This window comes from Chinchilla lanigera, unplaced genomic scaffold, assembly GCF_000276665.1.
Source record: "Chinchilla lanigera isolate Chin_1 unplaced genomic scaffold, ChiLan1.0 scaffold00084, whole genome shotgun sequence".
NCBI classification, from domain to species: domain Eukaryota; kingdom Metazoa; phylum Chordata; class Mammalia; order Rodentia; family Chinchillidae; genus Chinchilla; species Chinchilla lanigera.
The window spans coordinates 743,612-769,635 of record NW_004955485.1 but is presented as its reverse complement, the minus strand read 5'-3'; the positions used below and the strand labels follow the sequence as shown (position 1 = coordinate 769,635).

The following is a 26,024-nucleotide window of genomic DNA, read 5'->3' as shown; positions in this document are numbered from 1 at the left end:
GTCGCGCCCGGTGCCCAGGCGCCCCCCGGCCCGCGAGGGATGCCGCCGCCGCCGCCCCCAGCCGGCCTGCCCCAGATCATCCAGAAGTAAGAGCGGGCGAGGGGAGCGGGCGGGGTGCGCTTGGGACACGCCCCAGGCGCCCCCTTTGTGGCTTCATCTCGTGTCCGCTAAACTGCGTTTAAAGTTTTCCTCCCTGTCTCTGGGCAGTCGGAGCCCTCCGGTTGTTGGTGCCCTCTGGTTGTTGGTGCCGCTGGGGAGCGGAGAGCCAAGTTATTGGGCGAAATGATTTGTTTCTCCTTAGCCCCTTCCTTTTGCCGTTAGGGGTGCTACTTGGATATTTTCCACTACAATAGCTCGGATGTGGGGGGAAGTGGCCCAGAGATCTTTTTCATCTCTCTGGTCCCCAGAGGCCCCTGGCGTGTATGGGGAGCCGAGCGTGAGTATGCGCCAGCGTGAGGGTGTCTAAGTAAAGGCCACCGTGAGACATCACCCTTAACAGTGCGCTGGAATCAACTAGCAACTTTGGGGTGGAAAAAGAAACGAGGGCTTGTGCGGAACATGTTTGGCTTTGCCCTTAAGTGTAGACACTTTTTAAGGAGGCCCTTGTGAAGAGGTCTCAGCGGCGCAACCCTTTTCACTAAGGTTACCATCTTGTGAGTCTGCTGAACGCTCGAATAGGGTCGTGAATTCTCACTCTTATTCAAAGTGTGAGTAGTGTGGGCGGCCAGTAGGCCCCTGAAGCCCTTTCCACCCATGTGGGGGACGGAAAAGCAAAACGGTGATGTTTTGTTTTCTTCGTTCCTATCAGTTTTTGACAGTTTGAGGCCTAGAATGTTGGTTTATTTGGAGGACCTTTTTGCTTCTGATGGTTTCATCAGCTTGTGACGAAGTCTGCCATACTAGTTTAAGAAGTGTAGGGAAGAAAGTATATAATGAGCTTGTCAGCAAAACTAACCGAAACTAGAGGATATACACGTAAGTTCAGCGAGATTTGGCTGTGGGACAGAGTATCCTAAACGCTGCGGTATTGATGTTGGGGTTATGTAAATTTATTAAAATGTCCTAAGAGAAATCGTCAGCCAGGGGGTGTACGTGGAAGTAACTAGCGGTTAAATATTTATGGTTTTATAAACTTAGGTAGTGGAAAGAGGGAAAATTCAAGTTTGACACCAATAACGCTGGTTTCATATTTCAGAACAAAATGGTTTCCTATTTATTGAGTAGTGGAATATCAAAGGTCTCTATTTTTAAAACTTTCATAGTGTATATAGCTTTCAACTACTAACAGTTTTGATTTAAAAATGCAGTACTTCATATTACTTTTTCCTGTTTTGCAAATTATTTTGGATCATACTAAATAGGAATGACAGTGTATGTAACTCATTATTTGAAATTTCTCTTTAGTGTTTAACACAAATAGAAATGAACAGAGAAAAACTATTTCAAATCTAGAGATTACTCACTAGAAAATCCAATTAGACCAGTTGTTAACTCAGAGATATCTGATGTGTATCTCGCTGAGCCAGTGTCTTATGCCTTAAAATTAAACTGCATATTAAGCTTACCAGCACTGCTCTCGTATCAGAATCACTACCTTTTTCTATAATTTATTTTTAAGTGAAGGAAAGTAAAAACTTTATGTTCACAGAAAAATCTTTGTAGATGAATGTCTGGTTATGAAGACTTGCCAGGTAGAAATAAATAATTTTGTGGAAATGGATTATTTAAGATATATTTTAATTACCTCATATACTTAATAAATTATGCTCTAAATTTACACCCCCTCATTTTGAAACTTCCATCTCTGGGATATCTGATTTTAAAAGGTTGGGCCACGCTTTTCAAAGATGGCCCCTTCTGCTTGCGATGCAGGATGGGGATCTCAAGAAGCACTGAATGGCTCTGTCTTGTTTTGCATTGGTGACAGATCCAGAGTTCAAGGACCAGGTCCAAGGCTGTAAATGTGCCTGCGGGATTTGATGTTTAAGCGCTTAGGTTTCAGAGTCTTTATAAGGATGAGTTGGGGTTTGTGCTCCCCTCAGTCTCTACTGATAGTCTGCTGGAACAAGGCGCAACATGGCAAGCGCTTTGCAGGTCCGTCTTTAATATGCTGAAACCCGAGTAGGTTATTTTGAAACTACGTTTGCATAATTTAATCCGAGCGACCATTTCTATGGAGTTAGGAGGAGCTGTTAGCTCCAGCCATCTTCGAGAAAAAGTAGCGGGAAGATTGTCCTCGGCTGCAAGATGAATGTCCACCTTGGCATTTGGAGACTTTCGTGAGCTCAGGTTTTGGGCGAAATTTTCTTCTTGTGCAACACATATTAGATATTATTAGGAGACCTCTAGTTTTTCTAGTTATTTCAGCGAGGTCATTATATAACTGGTAAGAGGAAAAGTTCTCATCTCTTTCAAAATGAGGGACATAGCAATCTTCATGTTGCATAGTGCTTAAGGATTGAAGAATCTTTACTTCTTTGGGTCTATGGTTACTGAATTTTATTAATAATGGCTTTGGGCGAAATCAATTACTTATGCAAAACCGCTAGCGATTGTAATAAAACGGAGTTCTGTTCACATGCTTTCGAGTTGGTCGTAAGAGGACAGCGATAGTTAGGCAGCTAAACATGTGAGGTGTGGCCGTCAGCAGTGAGACTGACTTGCGTGTTGGAAGTCAGTCTCAACACTTAAAAAGACTGCATCTAAAGTTAGTTCCTGTGGAGTACTTTTGTTCTAATCAGGGATAGTTTCCTTATCATTATATTCTTAGCTTCAGTTAAGAACTATCCACGCCATTTCTGCCCCTGTGTACCCTTGACCCCTGTAATATAAGTAATACCTGTAGACTATCAACCAGGTTATAGGTGAATGTAACAAATATTTTGTGATATTTTGTTTAAATGTGTCAATGTGGAGATATTATTGTATCTCCTGAAACACATTACTTAAATTGTTTGGGCAACAAAAAATATAAATAGCACCTCAAGAAGGCATTTGGGATAAGGTTAGGAAATCAGAAAAATTTCAGAATATATATGTGTGCGTGTGTGTGTGTGTGTGTATATATACATATACATATATATATATATACATATATATATATAATTTTTCCCATACTAGCAGAGGTAAGAAAACATTGGTGTTGTTAGTGAGTGCCTTATAGTTATTTATCTCCTCAAACATTCATATTTTACTTCTAAAATTGTTTGGTTTTAATTATGTGCTTTAAAAAATCTCATCTAACCCTTGATTTATAAGAAATTTTTATTAACTTTAATGAACATCAAACAATCAAATTTTAGATTACAAGTTTTAAAACTCTCACCAGAGTGAAAATAGTCACTTGATTCTGAGTGAAATGCCGAACTCAGCCTGTCAGATGGGACTACAAAGTGTGTTACTAATCATGGTGAAAATTAACCAAATACACATACCTTCTATGAAGTGAATCACACAGTGATTTTCCTAAATTATTCAATTAGCAGCAAGATATTCCTGACTAATGCATGCCATCAGGTTGTACATTTGGGTATACATGACTTATTTTTTTCCTTTCCAGATGATTTTTATGACCAAACAAAACCAATTATAAAAATAGAAGAAATTTTAGTTTAGTATTTGCTAGCTAGTGTCACATGCATGGAATTGTTGGTGGTTTATGAGTCATAAATCCAGTTTTGATTTCTAGTTTATAGTCTTGTGCATGACATTAGGACTATGGCTCTCCCTGAGGAGTAAGTACTCCCCTGACTCAGAATAGAAAATGTTCTGAATAGTAACTCTGCAGATAATTTTACAGACATTGTGCACTTGGCGGAGTCTCCATTTAACCGTTAGAGTGTGCTCTGCAGGCGAGTTGTATGTGATGTCCACCCGCTTTGATGTATGTGCTGATGATTATATCCAGAATCGGGGGAGGAAATATGAATTTTCTAAAAGGGGGCATTGCCTCACAGTCATATTTGGCCCCTTTCTGGAAAGAGGATGGAATGTCTAATGTCAGAGCCAGTTCTAACATCAGGTTTAGCCCGGCTTGTAGGAGAACTCGGAATACACTTGTTGACGGAATTTTGAAAATTTTAAGCAGCACCTTACACTACGTGCAAGACAAGCGTTCGGCAGGGAACACATTTGAGATGATTGAGCATTTACCCAAACAGAGGGAGAGAGGGTGACCTCTTAACATTCTGAAAAGTGTCTTTGCTTCTCTAGAAAGTTTCTTAAAGGTACTTTCTTTTTTTTTAAAGAAAATTTTACTGGGGAGTTTTGTCGTAATAAGTATTTTTAGGTCTAACCTTGTAGTTATGAGTTTTCTCAAATGGCCCAAGAGATCAGTATTATGAAATGTAGTACATTATTCCCATTAGTCACAGCGAGCGACTGCATATGGTGCACAGAGCGGCTCGAATGCCAGCACTGTAAGGAAAAAAGAAGAAAAACTTGGTCACTACTTTTATTCTTCTGTCTGCAACTCCTCAGCAGTTTATGAAATTGGTCATTTAAAAAGCCTAAGTCTACCATTTGGAATGTGAACGCTCATCTGTAAGATCTCTTTGCCTGTCCAAATAGTCCTTAGGGAGGAAAACTCCCAACCGGGGTTGACTCAGTGAAATGATCCTGCGTTATCCAGTTTCTTTCTCCCCTGATTTATTTTTTTGTGGCATAGGTTCTTGAGTCCAGTTTAAACTAATATTTATCCACTGCCCACGCAGCCAATCCTGAGGTAAATAGACTGGGATAGCTCGCTCCACAGCTTCGATAAACACAAAACCAAGGGGTTGGGAACTGAGTTCTAACCAAGGGGTAGAGATTAAAATAGCTTGAACTAAACATGGAAAGCATGAGAAAGCATGAGAGAAAGGAGTGGAAACTCCCAAAAGGAATTTTGCAGCGGGATCCCCCACCCTCTTCTTCCAGCCCTGGTTCCCTTGCGTGCTAAAAGCTTGAAGGAGTTTCCCCTGTCACAAAATGCCGCTTCATCAGATTTGTGTTTCTTGCCACAGCAATGATCTAATTGATACTGTTTTGTATATTTTAACAGGGAAAGTTGCTGTGGATTCACAGTGGTGTAACGGATCAGTAGCCGGGTTTAGGATAGACTGTTGAAAAGTTCTGCAGAAGGGAAAGTGATCTATAGCCCAGAATTAGAGCAAAGACAGTAAGTAGCAGTTCGTAGAGAAGACCACACGGCAGTTCCTTTGCTGGTTGGCAGACCTGGCTGGATCTTGGTAATATGTGTGTTCGCCCGCATGCCTCGTGCTACTTGTTCCCACTGGTGAGTAGACTAGGAAGTCCTCATTGTAATTATGGAGGCACATTTTTGAATCAGGAATTTGGTTTCCAACACCATGGTGGGCTGATAGTTTTACTGACTCAATGGGTGGTCGCTGTTTAAATTTCACCCAACTGAGGAGTTGTACAAGGTTTAGTCTTCAACACAGTAAGTTTGGGGACAAGTCTTCACCACCAGCTGTTGGCAGAGGTGGTGGAAGGCAAGGATACCCCCAACATTTTGTTCTTGTGTTTCAAATATGTTGCAAATAACCATCTAACGTGATAAAGTCTTCACAGCAGCAGAAGTTATAGTCAAGTGAATTGGTCCCCTCTTCCCTACAACTTCTGCTGGATTTTCTAAGATAAGTCCCCTGATGGTTTACAAGGCAACTTTTCCAACTTGCTGACAGCAGACCTGTAGGGGATATGGCATATATTGATGCAAAGGTACTTTAGGGGCACAAAGAGGCAACTTTCACAAATGTGGTAATAACTTGTAGCTCAGATTGCAGAATAAATCTTTCCATGTGTTAAGAAGCAGAAGGCTGGGGGGTCATGCATGTGTTTAGGGGGCGGCCATACCCTGTGACGAGACTTTTCATGCTACTTTTCCTGTCTTTAATGTGAGTATTTGCTTTAAAGATTCATCAAGGCCATTTGCTTCTGCCTTTCCTTTGCACCTGCTTTCTCTCCATCACACTAATGACCTATCAGCTGTCCGTCGCCACTTTCCACTCTGGCTCACACCCGGAAAACCCCACTGCAGGCTGTCTGGACATTTTAAATACTTTTCAGTTTGCAACTTCTCTGAGATTCTTTTCCAGATATGTTTTTGAATTGTGTTACAGCTACCCTTACATCTGATCACCAGTGTCAGCACTAGACAAGGTAATTTTTGGCTGGGCATGGTGCACATGCCTGTAATCCCAGCACTCGGGAGGCTGAGGCAGGAGGATCGTTGCGAGTTTGAAACCAGCTTGGGCTACAAAGTGAGCTCAAAGCCAGCCTGAACTGCCTAGTGAGACTTTGTCTCAAAAAGACAAAAAAAAATTTTTTTTGTGTGTGTACAAATTGGATATTTCACACACAAGCAGGCAGGGATGTGCTAAGAGGCAGAAATCATAAATGCAAGACCCACGGACAACTGATAGGAACGTGGCTGAGCCTGGTCTTACAGAGTCTTACAGTGCATGCAGTCCACTAGCCGCAGGGGCTGCAGCGACCTGCGCAGAGCTCACTGCCCTTAAACTTCTTTCCCGTTTTGCAGAGGTCTTCATTGTCCCAAAGCTGGGCCACAGGCTCTGTGTGGCTCCCTGAGAGCCTCTGAAGACCTGGTACCTCTGGCCAGAGGTGCGTCCTCCGGGGCTGGCAGGGTGGGATCGTGGAGGAGCTTTATTTGATATTCGAAAAGATACCTTTTAAATCTTGCATAAAAAGGGAGAAAAACCTTGACACATGCTTTGAGTTAATGTGCACAAATGAGAGAGATTGCAGGGGTATTCATTGCAACATTGTCTAGAAGAGTAAAAAATTAGAAATCACCTAACTATTTCTCAGTTGGGAAAATAAATCATGTACTCTGTGTAGTACCATTCAGCCGTTGGACTGATGCTGTTACTTTGCGTCCATTGGTGTGAAATACGGACCATATAATTTTATTGACTAAAAATACCGCAAATGCATATATGCAAGGATTTCATGTTTGTGTTTAAAAAACGCTTATGAGTGTGTGTATGTATGTGTGCGTGTATGTGTGCGTCAGTGTCTTCCAACCTGGAGAAACATCGAGAGAACAAGCATAAAGATGTTAACAGTGGTTCTGCCTCTGGGTGGTGCAAATTATGATTGCTTGTGTATTTTTTCAGTGAGTTTGTTTTACTGCAATCAGAGAAAGCAATAAAACTATTTGCATTTTTCAAAACAAAGGATAGTACTCCTTCACCTTTGTATTGCAGTCTTTCTAAGACTGAGCTGCACTTTGGCCTGTGAGAAGGCACCTGAGAGCTGCCGTAGCCCCCTTTTTGTTTTTCAGGGGAGGCCACTGAAGGCGGGGCCACGCTGTGGGCTGGGGGTGTGCGCTGGGGTAGGATTGAAGGCCATTTGTAAATTGAACATTTATCTAGTGGCTCTAATATCCCCCTACGTAGCTGAGCAAAGCTTGCTGGAGTGTTGTCTCCCTGTCCTGCTCGGCCAGCATGACTTTCCAGCTGCAGCAGCGTCTCTTCAGGGCATCTCTGTTCATCAGGGTTCCAGGTTAGGATATTCCAGGTCCTTAACAAACCCAATACCTGCATTCTGTTCATACCCAACAGCATGCCCCGACACCCTTCAAGCTGTGGTGTGAAGGGGAACCTTTTGAAGTATAAAATCATAGCTGGTGTTTTCATTTTAAAAGGGTGTAAAACAAACACATTTTACTTCTCACTCCCAAGCCAGTGGGAGCAGTGTCTGCTGTCATTTCTGCTACTGCACCTTTCATTCACTCTTCTTTGAATTTATTTCCACCCAAGATATGTAATTGTGACTGTATTGACATACACTTTGCTTTTGGGAGACTACATTTGTGTTCTTGCTTGGTGTTCCACATGCACCTGTGTTCTCTCTCTCTCTCTCTCTCTCTCTCTCTTTCTCTCTCTCTCTCTCTGTCTCTCTCTTTCTGTGCTCTTCCTTCTCTCTGTCTCTGTCTTTCTGTGTCTGTTTCTCTGCCTCTGTCTGTCTCTCTGTCTCTCTGTCTCTATCTGTTTCTGTCTCTGTCTCTCCGTCTCTCTGTCTTTCTCTGTCTCTCTCTCTTTCCCCTGAACTATTTGAAAGTTGTATAACCATGCTATTATATCTAAGGAAGGTAATCTTACTTAAATATTTTTTCTAATAAACACTAGATTTTTAACTTCCTTTAGTTGTCAGAAAGATGAAAATCTCATGATAGCTGGATTTCAAACCCCCTGCTTTATGGGGTCTCTTGCATTTAATCTACCGAATGACGCCACCTCTTTCTGTCCCTGGTCAGAGATTCCTGGCTAATTGTTCTGTAGGATGAACTGTCCTGCAGGTGTCTGTTGTTTCCTCATGGCCAGGGTCAGGATGAGCATTTTGGCAGCTACGCTGTGGACAACGTGTGTCCCATGAAGCTTGACCCTTGGTTAACGGGGGGAGCACCAGATCTTTCCACGTAGAGGGACAGTTTTCTCTTTGTAATTAGTAAGTGTCCTGTGAGGTGATACAACGAGGCCCCCGAATATCTGCCTCCCAATGGATTTTCATCTAGTGATTTTATCTTTTAGCTGGACAAAATTAGCAAAAGCTTTCAATGAATATGCGGAACTAGAAAGACAAATATCATTTTAGAATGGAGGAATTTGGACTTCAAGTTTAAATCAAACAGGCTGGGAGATATGTTTGCATTCTCCCAGCCCACGAGCATTTTCCTGCGCCTCTGGGTTTTTCTAGTCCTGACTCAACAGGACTTGACTGATGGGCTGGCTCCTTCTCACGTCACTCCTACAGGAGGCCTTCTGTCGAGGCTGCAGAGCTTTATAATGTCTGTGCCTGGTAAGCATAAACCTTTCTTAATGCTAACGTGGTAAGTGGATGCTGATGTAATTTTCACTAGCTTAGGACATTTTTTCAGGCATCCTGTTAAAGCTGTGTAGCTTCTTTGTAGAAATCTTTCATCTATCCTTTTTAAAAAATCACTGCATGAAGTAGACTTTAAAAATGACTGGTGACTTGTCCTGCAGGCCTAACTGGGTGAGTCTGGGAGCTGGCCAGTGACTACCAGTTTGTTCTTTTCTTTTTTTGAGAGAGAGGGTCTCAAGGTGTATTTTTAGGCCGGTCTTGAACTCACTGTGTAGCTCAGGCTGGCTTCGAACTCACAGCAATCTTCCTGCCTCAATCTCCCAAGGGCAGAGATTACAGGGGTGCATGCCACCATGCCCAGCCTGTTTGTGCTTTTTAGATTTAAGTTACATATCTATTTTTGCCTGTTCCAGTTTGGACGCTTATTTTCATACACCAAAAATGTACGGGTGGAGAAAGCGGTGCTGACGAGGGAAGAGAATCAGGAGCAGGTATGTTCTGCGTTCTAGATTCAGCATTGGCCCCCTCACCTGGAGGTTCAGTGTCCTGAGCTGTAAAAGGGAACAGCACCATGAAGTGAAGAGCAACCAACCTTTCTTCAGTGCTTCCTGTGTGCAGCTCCTAGGCTAAGCCTTTTATGTATCTTTAAATTCATTGAGTGACTTAATCTAACACTCATCCTGTGATATAAGAGCTATTATTGTCCCCACTTTACAGATGAGGAAACTGAGTCATAACCTTCCAAGGACTCAGAAACGCTAAGAAAATAGCACTTTTGAAAGAACTGGCAGGTGGCACTGAGAATGGAAAAAGGTTATTGTAAAATTTAAGTGATCATATCATGTTTATGTAAATACCTTTTTCCTTAAAATAATTTTCCACTTACAAAGAAAATATACCAAAAAATGACTGAAATAAATTTGAAAGTAGGTCAAATTTAATGAGACAGACCAAGCAGTCAGTTAAAAATATTGTTTTATATTTTTTTTTGTTACTTTTCCTAGCATTCGATGTGCCTTTCAGTGTAAAGTGAAATCCATATGCCAATTTACGTTCCATAATCAAGTCTGAGGCTGGCATTTGGTTCACTGTCTCATTCTGCTTGCTATGCATGTTAGGCAAGACCTGAATTCGATGCTCACAGAGAGTGTATAAACACTTATAATCCTCTCAGCATGTGCTAAAATAATAACAGATATGATAGTTTGATTTGCAAAGTGAGTGTCTGCCAAGTTCTACTAGCCCATTTTTGAACCGATTCAGAAAACCAGGATTCAGCAATGATTAAAGTGTTTCAGGCTCCTATTAATAGCAAAAGGAATTCCTGACTTGAAAGCTGGCCACATTGAGCTTGGTTCATCTCTGCCAGACAGGCTTCTTGAGCTGTCTCTGCAGACATCGTTACAGGTGTTCTTTTGCTTTAAGTAAAAACCAGACTGAATGGAATCAATAAATCAGGAAAAGTTAGTTTGCTTTTTTTTTTTTTTAACATGACCAATAAAATTTATTAAGTGTATTTACATATATTCACAAATTCCTTCATAGGATAGTTTACTTTTGACCAGCAAGAGTGTTCTGAGTGAAACAGTGAGTTCTGTTCTCACTGAAACGATGAGTTCCTCGGTGTATTTCAGGTAGAAATTCAAAGGTGCAGTGGTAATTTAGAAAGCTTTTCTTTCAGTTTTTGCTTTTTTCAGTTTTACAGAGGTATAACTGAAGTGCACCAAGCTGCACAAGTTTGCAGCATGCATCAAACCAAAAAAATCCTCAAAAATTGCTTTATGCATTTTATAAGTATCCTTCCGTATTCCTTTTGACTCTTTCTCCTCAGGCAACCAGTGATCTGCTTTCCATCATTAAGGATTAGTTACATTTTCTAGGGTTTTGTAAAGGTGGAATCAAAGTATGCACTTTTTCGGGTCTAGCTTCTTTCATTCAACATCATGATTTTCTTTGGAAATAGTATTTTTAAAACTTGTGATAAAATACATATAGCATTTCTGTATTAGTTTGTTTTTGGTTGCTATAACAAAATACTTGGGGCTGGGTCCCTTCTAAGGAAAAGAGATTTATTTAGCTAAGAGTTCTGGGGGCTGCAAGCTCAAGGTCCAAAGGCCTCATCAGTTTGGCCCCCTCAGCAGCAGCATCACACAGCAGAGAAGTGTGAAAGAAAATAGCTGATGTAGAAGATAGCAAATATATTAGGTCGCCTCAGTTAATAACAGCTTGTTCTTGGGAGAACTGACCAAGGTCCCAGGAGAACTACATCAATCCCTTCTGAGAGCTGCACTGCCAGCAATCTAAATGCCTTCCACTAAGCCCTTAAACCCCCCAGCCCAGCACTCCACGCCACAACACTGGAGACCCACTTCTGGCACCCGGGCCCTTGGAGGACGGACCACACCCACACCACTGCAGTAGCATTTCCCCCATAGCTGTTGTAAAGTGTGTACAATTCAGTGACATCATGTACATTCGCAGTGTTACACGACCATCACCACTGTCTAGTTCCAGAACACTTGTGTCAGTCAAAAAGGAAACTCCATACCCATTAAACTGCTACTGCTCATCTCTTTCCCCAGGCCCTGAAAACTTTAATCTACTTCGTGTTTCTGTGCATTTGCCTATTCTGGATATTTCATGTAAATGGAATAATGTGATAGGTGGTCTTCTGTATCTGACTTCTTTCATATAACATATGCCTTTAAGGTTCATCCACACTGTATTATGTATCAATACTTTATTTTTATTATTGGTTAATAATTCACTGTATGGATAGATAACATTTATTTGTCCATTGATGAACATTTGGGTTGTTTGCCTTGTGGGTAGGACTGGCATGAACTTTCATGTCCAGGTTTTTATTTGAACATCTGTTTTCAGTACATTTGAATAGGTATCATGGAGTGGATTGTTGGGTCTTAGGGTGAGTCTATGTTTAATTTACTAAGGAACCTCCTAACTGCTTTTCCAAAGCACTGTGCCATTTTACATTCCCTTGTAGTGTTCATAATCAGTCACCCATTTAATTTTTTATTTTGTCTGCTATTGTGGACTATTCCTTTGATATTGTTTCATTTGCCAAATCATTATAGCTGTGGAAGTGGAGACACAAGGTAAGACGATAAAACCATGGAGGTAACGATTTCTCCACATCTTTGCCAACACTTGTTATTTTCCTTTATTTTTTATGGCCATCGTATTGGGGATAAAATGGTATCTTTTTGTGGTTTTCGTTTGTATTTCATTAATGGTGAATGATGCTGAGCTTCTTTTCATGTTCATGTAGGCCATTTTTATATTGTGTGTGTTTGGGAGAGTAGTGTTGAGGATTCAGCCCAGGGCTTTCACACTGGATTACACCCTCCGTCCTTTTTACATTTTTATTTTGAGACAGGGTCTCACTGAGGCACTGAATTGCCCGGGCTGGGCTTGAATTTGTGATTCTTTTAACCTCAGCCTCCCAGTATGCTGGAAATCCAGGCATGCACCGTCACGCCTGGCTTGTATGTCATTTTTAGAGAAATGCCTATTCAAGTCTGTCATCAATTTTTAAATTGAGTTGTTTCTGTTTTCGTCCTGGAATTTTAAGTGTTCTTCATAAACTCTAGGCACCAGGCCCTTATCAGATATATGATTTGCAAATACTTTCCTCCATTCTGTGGGTTTTCTTTTAACATGATGATTTCGAGGTTACCTGTGTTGTTGCTTATATCTGAAGCAGAGTACTGTTGTTCTTACTGCAGAGTAGTGTTCTGTTTTATGCATATACCACATGTGTTTATTCATCTGTTGATGGACATTTGGGTTGTTCCCAGTTTGGGGCTATTACGCATAAAGTTGGTATGAACATTCCTTTGCAGATCTTTATCTGGACACTTCTTTTAGTCTCTCTTGGTTAAGTATAGAGACCAATGATAATTCAACCTTTTAGAAGCATAGATGCTATATGTAAGAATCTTTTTTTTTTTGTTTGTTTTGAGTGGAAACTCTTTGTGATAGAGAATTTTTATTACTCTTTAAATAGAGCATAGAAATGTGGCTTTTCAGCCCAGGGTGGTGGTGCACACCTGTAATCCCAGTACTCTGGAGGCTGAGGCAGGAGGATCACTGTGAGTTCAAGATGAACCTGGGCTACGGAGTGAGCTCAAGGCCAACCTGAACTGCATAGTGAGACCTTGTCTCCAAAATGACAAAAAAAAAAAAAAAAAAAAAGTGGCTTTTCAAGGCATTTAAAGAGCATGCAAATTTTCATCATAGTTTTTGTAATCAGCCACCCATTTAATTTTTTATTTTGTTCTCTAGTGTTGACTATTCCTTTGATATTGCTTCATTTGCCAAATAAGTGTCGCTGTGGAAGTTGAGACACAAGGTAAGACAACAAAGCCATAGAGCTTCAGGGCAGAGACCCTGAGGTGATCTAATTCAGGTTTCTTGTTTTATAGACGAGGAAATCGGGCCTGGAAAGGAGATCAGATTGACCAAGGGCCGTCTTAGTAGAGAATTTAAGTGGCATGAGGCCAAGGTCTGTGCCCATGAGGGTCGTGTGAAGTCTCCTGATGAGGCTCCCACAGAGGCCGCAGTCCTGGGGGCAGGGACCAGCGCCAGGCGCTTGCAGTGCTGTGGTGTACGCGGGACACTGTGTTTGCTCCTAGGTTATCCCATTTAATCCCCCAACAACCGTGCGAAGTAGGTAGGGATTAAGTAACTAGTAGAGGCTCAGGGTCCCTTGGCTAATGATTGGAGAGCCCAGGCTCAGGGCCAGGCCCTCTGACTTGTTCCAACTTGTGCTCCCTCGTCCCTTGGCTTGAACCCCTCGTCCTTTTCCATACCCACTTCTACCCATTTTGTTCAAGCCCCTCAGCTTCTCCCCATGCCTCCAGCCAGGCCTGGAATCTGATATCTCTTATCTCTACACCAGGGGAGCCCTTGCCTCACCACCTGCTTGCTTAAAGCCCACTGAAGCTTCTCATTGCCTGCAAGTGAAGGCTGAGACCCTTAGAAGCACTTTTCAGTCCGCAGCCTCTGAGCGCTGCAGCCCCAGCCCTGGCTGTCCTCCTGTGTCTCTCTTCCTGCCTCCTCCACTCTCCTGCTCCTCAGTCAGAACCTTTGCTTTGTTCAGGTGGATTCTGTTTAGGCCTCACCTCTTCTAGGGAGCTCTGCCTGACCCCACTGTGACCCTGTAGTGTGTACCCCATACTTACCTCTTGTTTGTCTTCCTTAAAGACCCTACAAAGTCCTTGTAGGAAGCACCAGTGTCATTCATCTTGGGATCCTCAGCACCCCCATAGGCCCTGGCATGTACTTTGTCAAATATTTGACAGCAAAGGAACTCAAGTGCAACCTGCCTTTCAGTCTAACAGACTTGAGCGTGAGGGAAAAGTACTGGGGATAGTCTCATGGTGAGAATGGATATAATGTGCAGCCTGGCTTCCCCAGTTTGCACTCCATCAAGGCTGCCCATCTGGAAGGACCTAACAGGTGTTGATGTTTGGTGAGGCAGCATACAGGGGAGCACAGATTCAAAAGGTGTATTAGAGTGCTTTCCGCCACTGTGACAAAATACCTGAGAAAAATGACCTACAGGAGGAAAGGTTCGTTTTGGCTCACGGTGTCCCTCCATGGTTGGCTCACTCTACTACTTTTGGGTCTGTGTGGCCAAGCAGAAATTGCTCACATCATGGCAGCAATGATTTGTCTGAATCAGATGAGATTTCTGATGAATTACGAGATCTTGTTTCATGAAGAAATAGAAACTAAATAATAAGGCTGAAATAATGAACGGCAAGATGAAATGAAGAGTGAAAAATTGTGGGAAGGTAGCACCTTAGTGTTCAGTCTACTAGGTTAATGTCCCATCACCTGACTTTTTTTGTCATTCCTACCCAGTGGGCTCATTATATGCAGCAGTTCTAGGCTGAATTTTCTCTGTGAGGTAGGATCCAGACAGGTGGTTATGAGCACTTGGAACACTCTTCAAACCCCATTGCATCAAAGCTTTCAAGAACAAATACTTCTGGGTCACAAAAGAAGATTTTTAAGTCCTAAGCTAGCTCTCTGTTCGTTTCAAGCAGTTTCTAAAATAGCACAACTGCAGGGAGCCACAATACTGAGATGCATCTTCATTATTACATTGACTTTGGGATCATAACAGGGTATGGCAGGAATAGTGACAGCTGACTTGTAGCAACTTTAACAAAGAGGACCGCTCACTTCAGCAGCACATATGCTGAAACTGGAGCAATTAGAGAAGATTAACATGGCTCCTGTGTAAGGATGACACACAGATTCATGAAGTGTTCAATATCTTTAAATTTCTCAAGCAGACACTGGCAAAGAGAGTGCAGAAAGTCATGAAGAAGATCATACTTCATGACCAAGTAAGCTTCATCCTAGGGATGGAAGACTGGTTCAACATATGCAAATCAATAATGTAATTCATCACATAAACAGAAGCAGGACAAAAGTCACATGATTGTCTCAACTGACACAGAAAGTGCCTTTGGCAAAGTCCAGCATTTATTTATGATAAAATCCCAAAGAGAATAGATATATAAGGAACTTTTCTCAATTTGATAAAAGCCATTTATGACAAACGTAGTGCCAACATCATATTAAGTGGGGGAGAAACTCAAAGCTTTCCCTCTAAATCAGGAGCAAGACAAGGATGTCCACTGCTACCACTCCTGTTCAATACAGTACTTGAAACATTAGCCAGACCAGTCAGTCAAGAGAAAGGAATAAAAGGTTGTGTATAAGAAAGGAAGAAGTCAAATTATCATTATTTGAAGGTGGCATGGTTCTTTACATGGAAGACCCCAAAATTCCACCAAAAGACTCCTAGAATTAATGGCTACATTCAGTAGTATAGCAAGATACAAAATCAACACATACTTAGGAATTAATCTAACCAAGGAAGTAAAAGACCTCTACAATGAAAACTATAGTACTCTGAAAAAGGAGATTGAAGAGAACATCGGAAAGATATTCCCTATTCCTGGACAGGCAGAACCATTATAGTCAAAATCAGCATACTTCCAGAATATACAGATTTAATGCATTTCCAATCAAGATACGAACAACATTCCTCACAGAACTATAGAAAATAATCCTAAAATTCATGTGGAACCAGAAGAGACCCAGAATAGCAAAAGCAATCCTGAGCAACAAGAGCAAAGCAGGAGGCATCATAATCCTGGATGTCAAGTTATATTACAAACCCATATGATAAAAACAGCATAGTACTGATACAAAAATAGACATGTGGATCAGTGGAACAGAATGGAGGATGCGGAAACAACCCCAGGCACATTCAACTATTTGATCTTTGACAAAGGGGCCAAAAGTACACTGGAGGAAAAATAGCCTCTTTAACAAACGGTGGTGGGAAAACCGATTATCCACACGTGGAAGTTTGAATCTGGACCCATAATCTCTCGCTATGTATGAAACTAAAATAAAAATGGATCAAAGATCTAAATATTAAAACAGAAACCTTAATCTGTGAAAGATAAATAGGTAAAACTCTTGAAGATGTAGGGGTTGGCAAGAACTTTCTGAACAGAACCTCAGCTGCACAAGAAATATCAAGAGTCAACAAACGGGGGCATCAAATTTAAGAGCTTCTACACAGCAAAGGAAACAACCAACAAAGTGAAGAGACAACTTACAGAATAAGAAAAAATGCAGATAATTAATATCTAGAATATAATATCAGCTAATTAGTGTCAAATATATAAAGAACTCAAAACAATTAGACCACCAAAATAAAAGACCCAATCAGAAGTGGGCAATGGAAATGAATAGACACTTCTCAAAATAAGTACAAATAGCCAATAAATATGTGAAAAAATGCTCAACACCTCTGGCCATTAGAAATGCAAATTAAAACACCACTGAGATTCCATCTTATTCCAGAAAGCATAGCCAACATAAGGAACAAATAATAACAAAGGCTAGTGAGGCCTTTGGGAAAAGGAACACTTCTACGTTGTTGGTGGGAATGTAAACTAGTACAACTACTGTGAAAATTGGTGTGGAGATCACTCAACAAACTAAAACTAGAAATTCCATTCAACTCACCTATTTCTTTTCTAGGTATCTTCCCCAAAGCATTAAAGACATTGTATTACAGTGATACATGCATAGCCATGTTTATAGCAGCACAATTAATAGTAGCTAAATCTTGAAAATGGCCTATGTGTCCATCAGCAGAGGAATGGATAAAGGAACTGTAGTATTTATAAACAATGGAGTACTACTATGCCATAAAGAAGAATAAATTTGGGTCATTTGAAGGAAAATGGATGCCCCTTGAGACCATCGTGTTAAGTGAAGTAAATCAGATACAAGTTTAAATATCACATGATTTCTCTTATACAAGAAACCAAAAATTTAAATCAATTAAAGTGAAAAATGATAGATAATAGGAAGCAGAAAGATAGATCTTTTGCAGAAGGGAAGAAAGAGTACAAAGAATTTCAATATGCTGTGTACATGCACCTCCCCGCAGTGGATGCCATCGTTATGTACCATAGACGTGTATGAATAAAACTTTAAAAGGTAAAAAAGAAGAGTTGCCTGAAAAACAAGTTATTGCTAGTGATTTCTCACTGTCTTGCTCTGACCGTCCTATTTAAATCACCCACTTCCTAGTTGCACTCCCTTGCTTTGCTCTGTTTTTTCCACTTTTTATCTCAACAGACTGCATAATTTACGTATTTGCACCCTTTTATTGTGTATGCCGTCTCCTTGCAGTTGCCCCCTCCATGTGAGCTCTGCCGTGGCAGGGAGTTTTATTCAGGGATTTCCCCCCTAGCGCCTCAGGACAGTGTCCCATAGGAGGAAGGTGCTCATTACATATTTAATGAACGGCTAAGTGAACTGTCAATTAAAGTAACAACTTGAGTGATCGTCATGTGGTGGCGTTTGTTTCTTGTGAGCCCCACTGTGATATGAACAGCAGTCCTTGGGTTCCAGGGTCGGATTTTTGTGATTCAGGAAACTGGAAGTGGGCCACGTGAGAAGATTATTAGCCTGTGCTCCTGTGCAACTCTTGGAAATCGCACTCGCTCAGTTGGGTGCTCTTGTCGTGACCTGCTTCTGGCAGCTGCTGGTCTAACTAGACTCTCTTTGGTTGAGATCTGAGCTGTGTATTTGGTGAGATCTTGAAGGCAGAAGGAGAGCATAAGTGGAAGGGGCCAAAAGAGAATGTGTAGTCATAGATTAGTAAATAAATTCAACTAAGTCCTCCCTCTACGATGTAGATCATTTTTGTATACTGATACAGAGAAATCTCAAGTATATATTATTGCAGGAGAAAAGCAGGGTGCGTACAGCCTTGGCTATCTTTAATGTGAGAAAGTGGGATAGGTGGAAAATGGATGTGTGTTCATATTTGCCTCTGGGAGCAGAGAGGCCAGCTTTGAGAGAAGTTTGAAGTAGGGACAGGCAAGAAGATCAAAGTCTACACGCTGCCTGACCTCAGACACGGAAAGGAAAGAGCCAGGAGAAGAACGCTTGGGGAAGATGCTCTTTAGCGATGTGGTGTGGATGGAAGCCAGCACTTGGCTGTGGCGTCATTAAATAGCAGGTCAGCTCTGGTTAGGAAAGGCCAAAGCACCGAGAAGCCCCTGTCACCTCAATGACCTTTCATTTCCCAATGTATAGTAGTAGTAGTATGTAGTACTTGTAGCTCATGAAGACCCAAAGTAGCCTATGATATTTTCAATCAGATTATTTACTCCTGGACCTTACTTCTCTGATATAATTACGGGAAGGAGTTATGTATAAAGTGTCAATCTAGGAAGGCAGGATATAGAGGCACTGCTCTTTTTAAAAAGTAGTCCTTGTAGAGAAGTTGGTAAAATGAGAAGATTATTAGCCTGTGCTCCTGTGCAACTCTTGGGCAGGATTTAATTAAAATCCCTCACAGAGATTTTTAATTAAGCTTAGCATATGAAACATCTCACTTCATGGTGGGAATGTGAAATGGTACAACCACTTTGGAGAAGTTGGCAGTGTCTAGAAAAATCAATGTGCATTACCTTTTGATCAATCCTGTCTACAGGGCATACCCTGAGGTACACAGGCAAAACTAAGAAAAGACATCCACGCACACGTTCTGTTATGGCACCATCTGCAAAGCCAAAGACTGGAAAGAACTAGATGTCCATCACTAGGGGATGGGATGAGTAGACTAAGACATCTATGCACTGTGTTCTCTATAGCAACGCAAAGGATGGAGGCCAGTCTTTACTGGTGCTGTGGAGTGATCTTTACTGTTAAATAAATAGCAGGGTGAAAAAATGAATAGCACACTGCTTCTTATCTAAGAAATACTTATATATGTTTGTAATTTTCTGTAAGCCTACCTTGAAAACCTGAGGCAAGAAAATTGCAAATTGGAGCCCAGCTCGGACAATTTAGGGAGACTGTCTCAAAATTTTTAAAACATGGAAAAAAGTAGAAGAATAAAAATAGTTATCTGTGTAAGGAGGGAGAAAATGGATGGGTAACTTGGGGCAGACTCTAGGTTTTCTGAGTGTGTTTGATTTTTAGATTTGACTTTGGAACCATATACATGTTTTTAACTGCAAACAAAATTAAGCTGGATGTGGTGCTGCATGTCTGTAATCTCAGCACTCTGGGAAGCTGAGGCAGGAGGATCAAAAACTAGAGGCTAGCTTGGGCAAGTTAGTGGTTTAGTGAGAACTTGTTTCAAAAAAGTAATCCCCTCAAATTAAACAACTGTGAGGATAGAGAATTATTTCTGATAACTTTAAAACATAATTTGATTATACAGCCATAGTGGAATATATTTAAAGTAAAAATGAGCTCCAGTAAATCTTGAGCTGTTTTCAGTAATACTGGTAATAATAATACTGACATTACTCTACCAACACTAGTGTATACATGTGTGTGCGTGCATGTGTATTATTAGGATATATATATAAAATAAGTACTTATGTTAAGATCATCAGAAATCAAGATTTTCAGAATACAAAAAAAGAACACCACTTTTATCACCCAAGAGATAAAGTAAAAATCTTATAATACTAAATTTGAATTGGAAATATCAGTATGTACTATGGATGGATGTTCTCTTAAAAAGTATTTTCTAGCCCTGTCCACTGTACCACCTAGAAATTATGGTTGGCTGGGCAGCAAAAGCACCTATAATGTCCATAGCGTGGCACGTAAAGCAATTTTCTATGAAAAAAGGAACTAATAATTCTTAGAAATGTACCTGTCTTCAGGTCTGGACCAGAAAACTGGAGGATGAGCTGGAGCATCTTGTGCTAGGAAGCAAAGAAACTATCAGATGCCACTGTGTCTTGTCAAAGGGTCTGAGAAGCCAACTTGCAAGAAACTTCCAGTGCCCAGTGTTAAAATATGAACATTAAAAAATACAGTGAATTGACATATATCAAATACATTAAAGTGTGTAAGACTCGTGATGCTTGAGGAACCAACCAAACAAATCAAAAGAAAAGGATTAGCATTTATTCTGATCTTATTGACTAGGTTAGGACATCTGAATGACTGATGAGGAAAAGTTCTTTTTTATACCATAGTCCTGTCTTAAATACAGAGAACAGGTTATCGTTTTCTGACCCCTGGTGAAGAAATGAGTTTAGACACTGTGATTGTCAATAGCTGCTGAAGTATTAGGTGAGCTGAGGGAGAACTTAGTAATGGGTGGGTCAGGCTGACGACATTCAAACCCATACATCAGTCTTCATGTCACAAGGAAGAACAACTTGCAGGCACCATATAGCTTCTGATGTGACACATATGGAGAAACAAAAAATAGAATCTGAGTCTATATCAGCATGAGCTCTAACTACCAGTTTATAGAAAACACAGGGGATAGAAGAACACTTCAAAGTGACACCATGGAGATGAAATCACCAAAAGTTTTAACTGTAAATTTTCATGACTTTGGATTAGGCAGTGGCTTTTAGGTATCCAAAATCCAAACAATCAAAGGGAAAAACAGACAAGTTGGACTTCATTAACATAAAAAACTTTTGTGCTTCAAAAGACACTATCAAGAAAATAGTGCATGACATATTAAAAAACATTTGCAGATCATATTTGATAAGAGTTCTAGTATCCACAATGTATAAATAACATCTATAACCCAACCATAAAGAGACAAAGCAATTAAAAAAATGCAAGGACTAGATGTTTCTCCAAAGAAAATATACCAACAGCAAATTACGGGGTAAAAAGATGTTCAACGTGGGGCCGGGGATTTAGCTCAGTAGTGCAGCACCTTCCTGGCAAGCGTGAGGTCCTGAGTTCAATTCCTGGTATCCCCCCAAAAAGAAAAGACGCTCAATATCATTCATCAGGAGGGAAACACAAGGCAAAATTACAATGAGGTATCACTTCATATCTTCAAGGATGGCAATTAATAATGATAATAATAATGATAGACAATAACAGGTTTTGGTGAATAAGCAGAAAAAATGGAAAGTTCATTGCTGATATGAATTTCAAATGGTGCTGCTACTGCTTTGGGAAACAATTTGGAAGTTCCTCAAAAAGTTAAGTAGAGTTACCATAGGACCCAGCAATTCCATTTATATAGCCAAGAAATTAGAAATGAAGATTTACACCAAAAACTTGCACACAAATATCCATAGGATTATTATTTACAATAGTCCCAAAATGAAAGCAACCCAAATATTCATCAACACGTGAATAAATAAACAAACATGGTTGCTATGATTTGAATATGTCCCCTAGGGTTCAGGTATTGGAAAATCATTCCCCAGTGGGAAGCAGGGCTTCATGGGAAATGTTTGCATCATGGAGCACTGGTCCTCATGAATGGATTCACGCCATTATTGTAGGGTTTGTTATCACAGGGTTTGGCCTCCTATGAAAGGATGAGTTTGGCTCTGCAGGCCCAGACAGATGCACACATGCCCTTCTTTCTCTTCATCTCTCAGTCCCTTCCGTCCTCCCTCTCTTGCCTTTCTGCCTTGTGTGGAATGATGCAGTGAAGACCCTCAGCCTGGGCTTCTCAGTCTCCTGAATTATGAACCTATACATTTCATTATTTTAAAAGAAGCACACAGAATAGGAGACATTCTTTAGGACAAAAGATTTGATGTCTTTAACAAATAAATTGCAAGAATGAAAATAGAAGGGGGGTTATCTGTAGATTTAAAGGAACTTAACTACTTAGCAAAATGCAACTCGATAGTCCTTGTTGGTATCCTAATTTAAGGAAACCAGTTGAAGTATCTAATAGTTATAGATAGAAACAGATATAGGTATAGATACAGATATAGGGATAGATATAGACATAGACATGTACACACCTATGATAATCTAGGAAAGTTAATAGACTGGATAATGTTGGGACAAAGGAGTTATTTATTTATTATTTATTTATAGTTGAGATGCCTTTGAGACCCTGTTTTAAAAGTTACACTGTATACTTTTGTGCTGAAGTGTACACGAAAGGCTATGTCTGGGATTCACTTCAAAATAATGAGGGAATGGCTTGTGGGCACAAAGTAAGTGACATTAGCTGTAGGTTGATAATTTTTGAAGCTGAGTGATGAGCACACAGGAATTGATCATATTCTCTCTACCTTTGTATAAGAAATTTCCAACATAAAAAGGTAAACCACCAGCCCAGCCAGTGGGCCAGCCCTAATTTCAGATGATCCTGAGTTTGGTGTTGGGCTGTGGAATGTTCCTTCCTCAGCTTGCTTGGCCAGTGAGTGCCAGGGCTGGGGTCCTAGCTCATGTTTAAATCCAAAGTATGAGGTCTTTCTATTCTCACTCTGCAGAACTTAGGTTATGCTTAGGAGTCAGGTTATTGCTTAAATTGAGGGTTTACAGGGTTTTAGACATAGCTACAACATAAACATGGGGGTATGGGGGCAAAAGCAAAACAAGAACAGAAGTCTCAGAGAGGAAAACTTACCCTGGTGTAGGACAAGAAAATCAAAAGAGATGCCTAACTGACCTGGACCTTATTGGGATTATTTTGTTGCCACCAGTTTGAACTTTGGATTGAGAGAGTAGCATGACCTGTCACTTACTAGGTGAGTGGCCTTCCTGTTCTGGGTCTCTGTTCCTCAGCCATCCTCGCTTGATTGTTGGAAGAATCACGAGAGTTTGCCATCCCAGGCCTAACGGTATCTGACAAGGGGTAAGGTGTAAGTATTCATTTAGAAAAGACAGCAGAAGTGCAGGCTGCCACAACCAAAAACTTCCCAAAGCTGGCTTGGGGGTTGTGTTTGGCAGTGCCTTATGACTTGGACACCTGCAGCTTAGCCCCAGCACATTGTCCAGCTCTTTCTTGAAGACCTGGAGAAGTCCTGCCTGAGTGAGATTTTCACTTAGCCTGGGAGTGGAGGCCTAGAGCTCTAAGGGTGGTAATGTTTCTACCTGGTCCCGTTTTGTTTTGTGATGTGGCTTCATAGGCATGGCCAGCTGGGGCAGGTCCTTCTCAGGTGGGTAGATAGAAAGGTGACTGTGGTGGAGCTGGAGGCCAGCTGTAGATTCGCCATCTTAGGGACTGGAAGGAGAGGGCGAAATTGCTTGTTTTTTCGCGGCAGGCGCCACATTTTCTCGCCTTTCTCTGTTTACTTTCACAACCATAACCCAGACCCCTTGCATCACCAAGCCGCACACCAGGGCTCTATCCTGGCCTTGTGGGGCATTTCCCGCATCCTTTAAAAGGGACTGGCAGATGCACCTGTTGAGTTCCTTGGTCACCTGGGAAGTGTCCAGGAGCCAGGTCTTGCGGTGCCTCACTGATCATAAAGTGATCACATGTGGGCCGCTTTCCCCCCACGCATGTGACCTGCCTGCTTGCCAGGGCTTGGGTGTGAGAGAGAGACTGGCCCAGGGAGGCAAAGCTAGAGTGAGCCCTGATTTACGAACTGTCCAGATTTAACTGAGGCTACAGCACTTTTATTAATAGAACATGCTGCATTTCCTTTTTATAAAAATATGAAGATCACTGCACTCAGGAAAATGCCTGCTGACTTTCTGTCTTTAGGGCATGTTCATCACCAGGCTAAAATTAAAAGTGAAGTCAGGCCCTTCTTGAGTCTATTTTTAACTGAGTTTAGCATATGAATGTGAACGTGAAGTCTTTCTTTAGATCTCCCTTAACTCAATTACTTACTTTCGCCAAGCATCTCGCCTGGAATTTCAGAGCTGTGGCTGGGTCTACCTTGACTTCTGAGGCGACAAGGGAGGCTGGGGACAACGAGCCCCACGGACCCCTGCTATATGAGTGTGAGTGGCTTCACCCACCCTAGCTTCACTTTTCTGCGAGGTTAAAGTGGAGTCAGTCGTTATACTAAAAAAAAAAAATATCAGGAAAAGCCAGCCAGTTAACCAATGGCCATTCCATGATGCTTGGCTGGAAAGTACCCCTCCTAGACACATATTTTTCTAAGGGTGCCCATTTAGAAGGAGCCCCTCGGGTTTTAGGGGAGACATAGGTTGCAAGGGTGACCTTGACTTGGAGCAGTTCCTTCTCTGGGAGTTTCTGATGAGTGAAGAGAGTGTTGGGGTAAACTTTAGAAACCCTCTTAAATTCCCTCTTGGAAATCTTTTCAATGTCTGCTCTCTCAGTTCGGTGTGGAGGGGAGGAGGCAGGGCAGAGTTCCTCTAACTCTTCAGATTCTTTGGCCTAAAGTTTCACTGGAAGGCAAAGATGGACAGGTTCTTTTTTGAACTTCTTCTTAGGGTAGTTCCCTGTGGACATGTTTGGAAAAGCACTTTTAAAAAGAATCCTATTGATTATTGTAAGTTCTGGCTCTTGCTCTGTTTAGCGCTTTTTTATTTCAAAAGATTTTTAAGATGGTGATTGATGTGAAAAGATATTTACAATTGGACATGTCATTTCTCTTTGCACATTTACATAAATGTGTATTTAACACACTTCGTCCTCAATCCCTGTAAGGTTTTATGTTTTTAACTAGAGGAAAAACTTCCTCTATCATTTGGGATGGCAGCAAAGCCACCCTTGAGGATAAGCAGGTTCATTTAAAATGCCCATTATTTTTCCTGATCTGCTGATAGTGAGGCTCTGTGTAGCAGGAGAACTATGAAAATGTTTCTAAACATTGTCTGAGGAAGAGCAATGGAAAGGAGTGTATGAGTGTGTGTGTGTGTGTGTGTGTGTGAGAGAGTGTGTGTGTGTGTGCGTGGGTGTCGTCATTTTACTTTTGGGGAGTAGGAACTTAAGAAACAAGCTCCTTCCCTACATTACTTGCATTTTTCATGAAAAGCAATCAAAATGAAGTATGATGTGTTTACAAGCCATTACCATCTGTCTGAAAAATCTATGGACTTTTTGTCTGCTGTTCAATAAACCACTTATTTCTATGCTTTAATGTTTCTTGTAAAGTGACTTTGGATTAAATTACAGCATGTTTAGGTTCAGCAGATTGTTTTCACCCTGCAAACTTTGTGCCTTTCCTTGGTTGGAGTAAATCTCAAGGCACTGGCTTTCCCAGCCAAACTGACATTTCTGTGTTATCCTGTTGGTAAGACCAAGGCGGGGGGATTGGCGTGTGTTGCCTCGGTCCTTCAGCACAGGTGACTAGAAGATGCTCTCTTGGCTTCTGGGTAATGCTCGGAACTGAGTAAACGGACCAACTCCTGAGAAGAAGTTCCTGAGGAGAAATAACCTGCCGTTTCTTTGAAACTATCATTTCACCGTTTATAGCTATTCCAGATACTTTGCTTTGGTTTTTACCATGACTCAACTTTTTTTTCGTGAATCTCATGATTCATCTCTTTGAAACCTTTCATTTGCACCTCGCTTGGTTGTTGCTGCTAAGGAGAGTATTTTTGTCTTGATTTTCCCTTGCCTTGACCTGACCTCTTAGGGAGGCTGAGGATTTCACAGCTTGGGTTTTTAGGGTGACCCAAGCAGTGGACCAGCCCTTCCTGGCCTCTTTCCCAGGGACTGCTGGGTGATAGCTGGCACCGACAGAGAGGGACAACAAGAATGTGGCACATGCTTCAGTCGCCCCCAGTGGGACCCACGCCTAGATCTTGTCTGACCCATGACCAACCAGGATGTTTCCTTAGGTCATATGCTGGCCTCAAACTCGTGACAATCCTCCCATCTCAGCCTCCCAAGTGCTGGTATTACACGCATGCACCATCACACCCAGCCT

General features: G+C 41.4%; 1 protein-coding gene across 1 annotated transcript in view; it reads left to right on the top strand.

Moving 5' to 3' along the window:
• The first annotated feature begins 31 nt into the window (after positions 1-31).
• Rbm20 (RNA binding motif protein 20) overlaps positions 32-26,024 on the top strand; it is a 179,511-nt gene continuing 153,518 nt past the window's right edge. Inside the window, exon 1 of the mRNA XM_005403752.2 lies at positions 32-86. Within this exon, the coding sequence (XP_005403809.1) occupies positions 40-86 (47 nt within the window). The 5' untranslated portion in view covers positions 32-39. The remainder of the gene's footprint in view (positions 87-26,024) is intronic.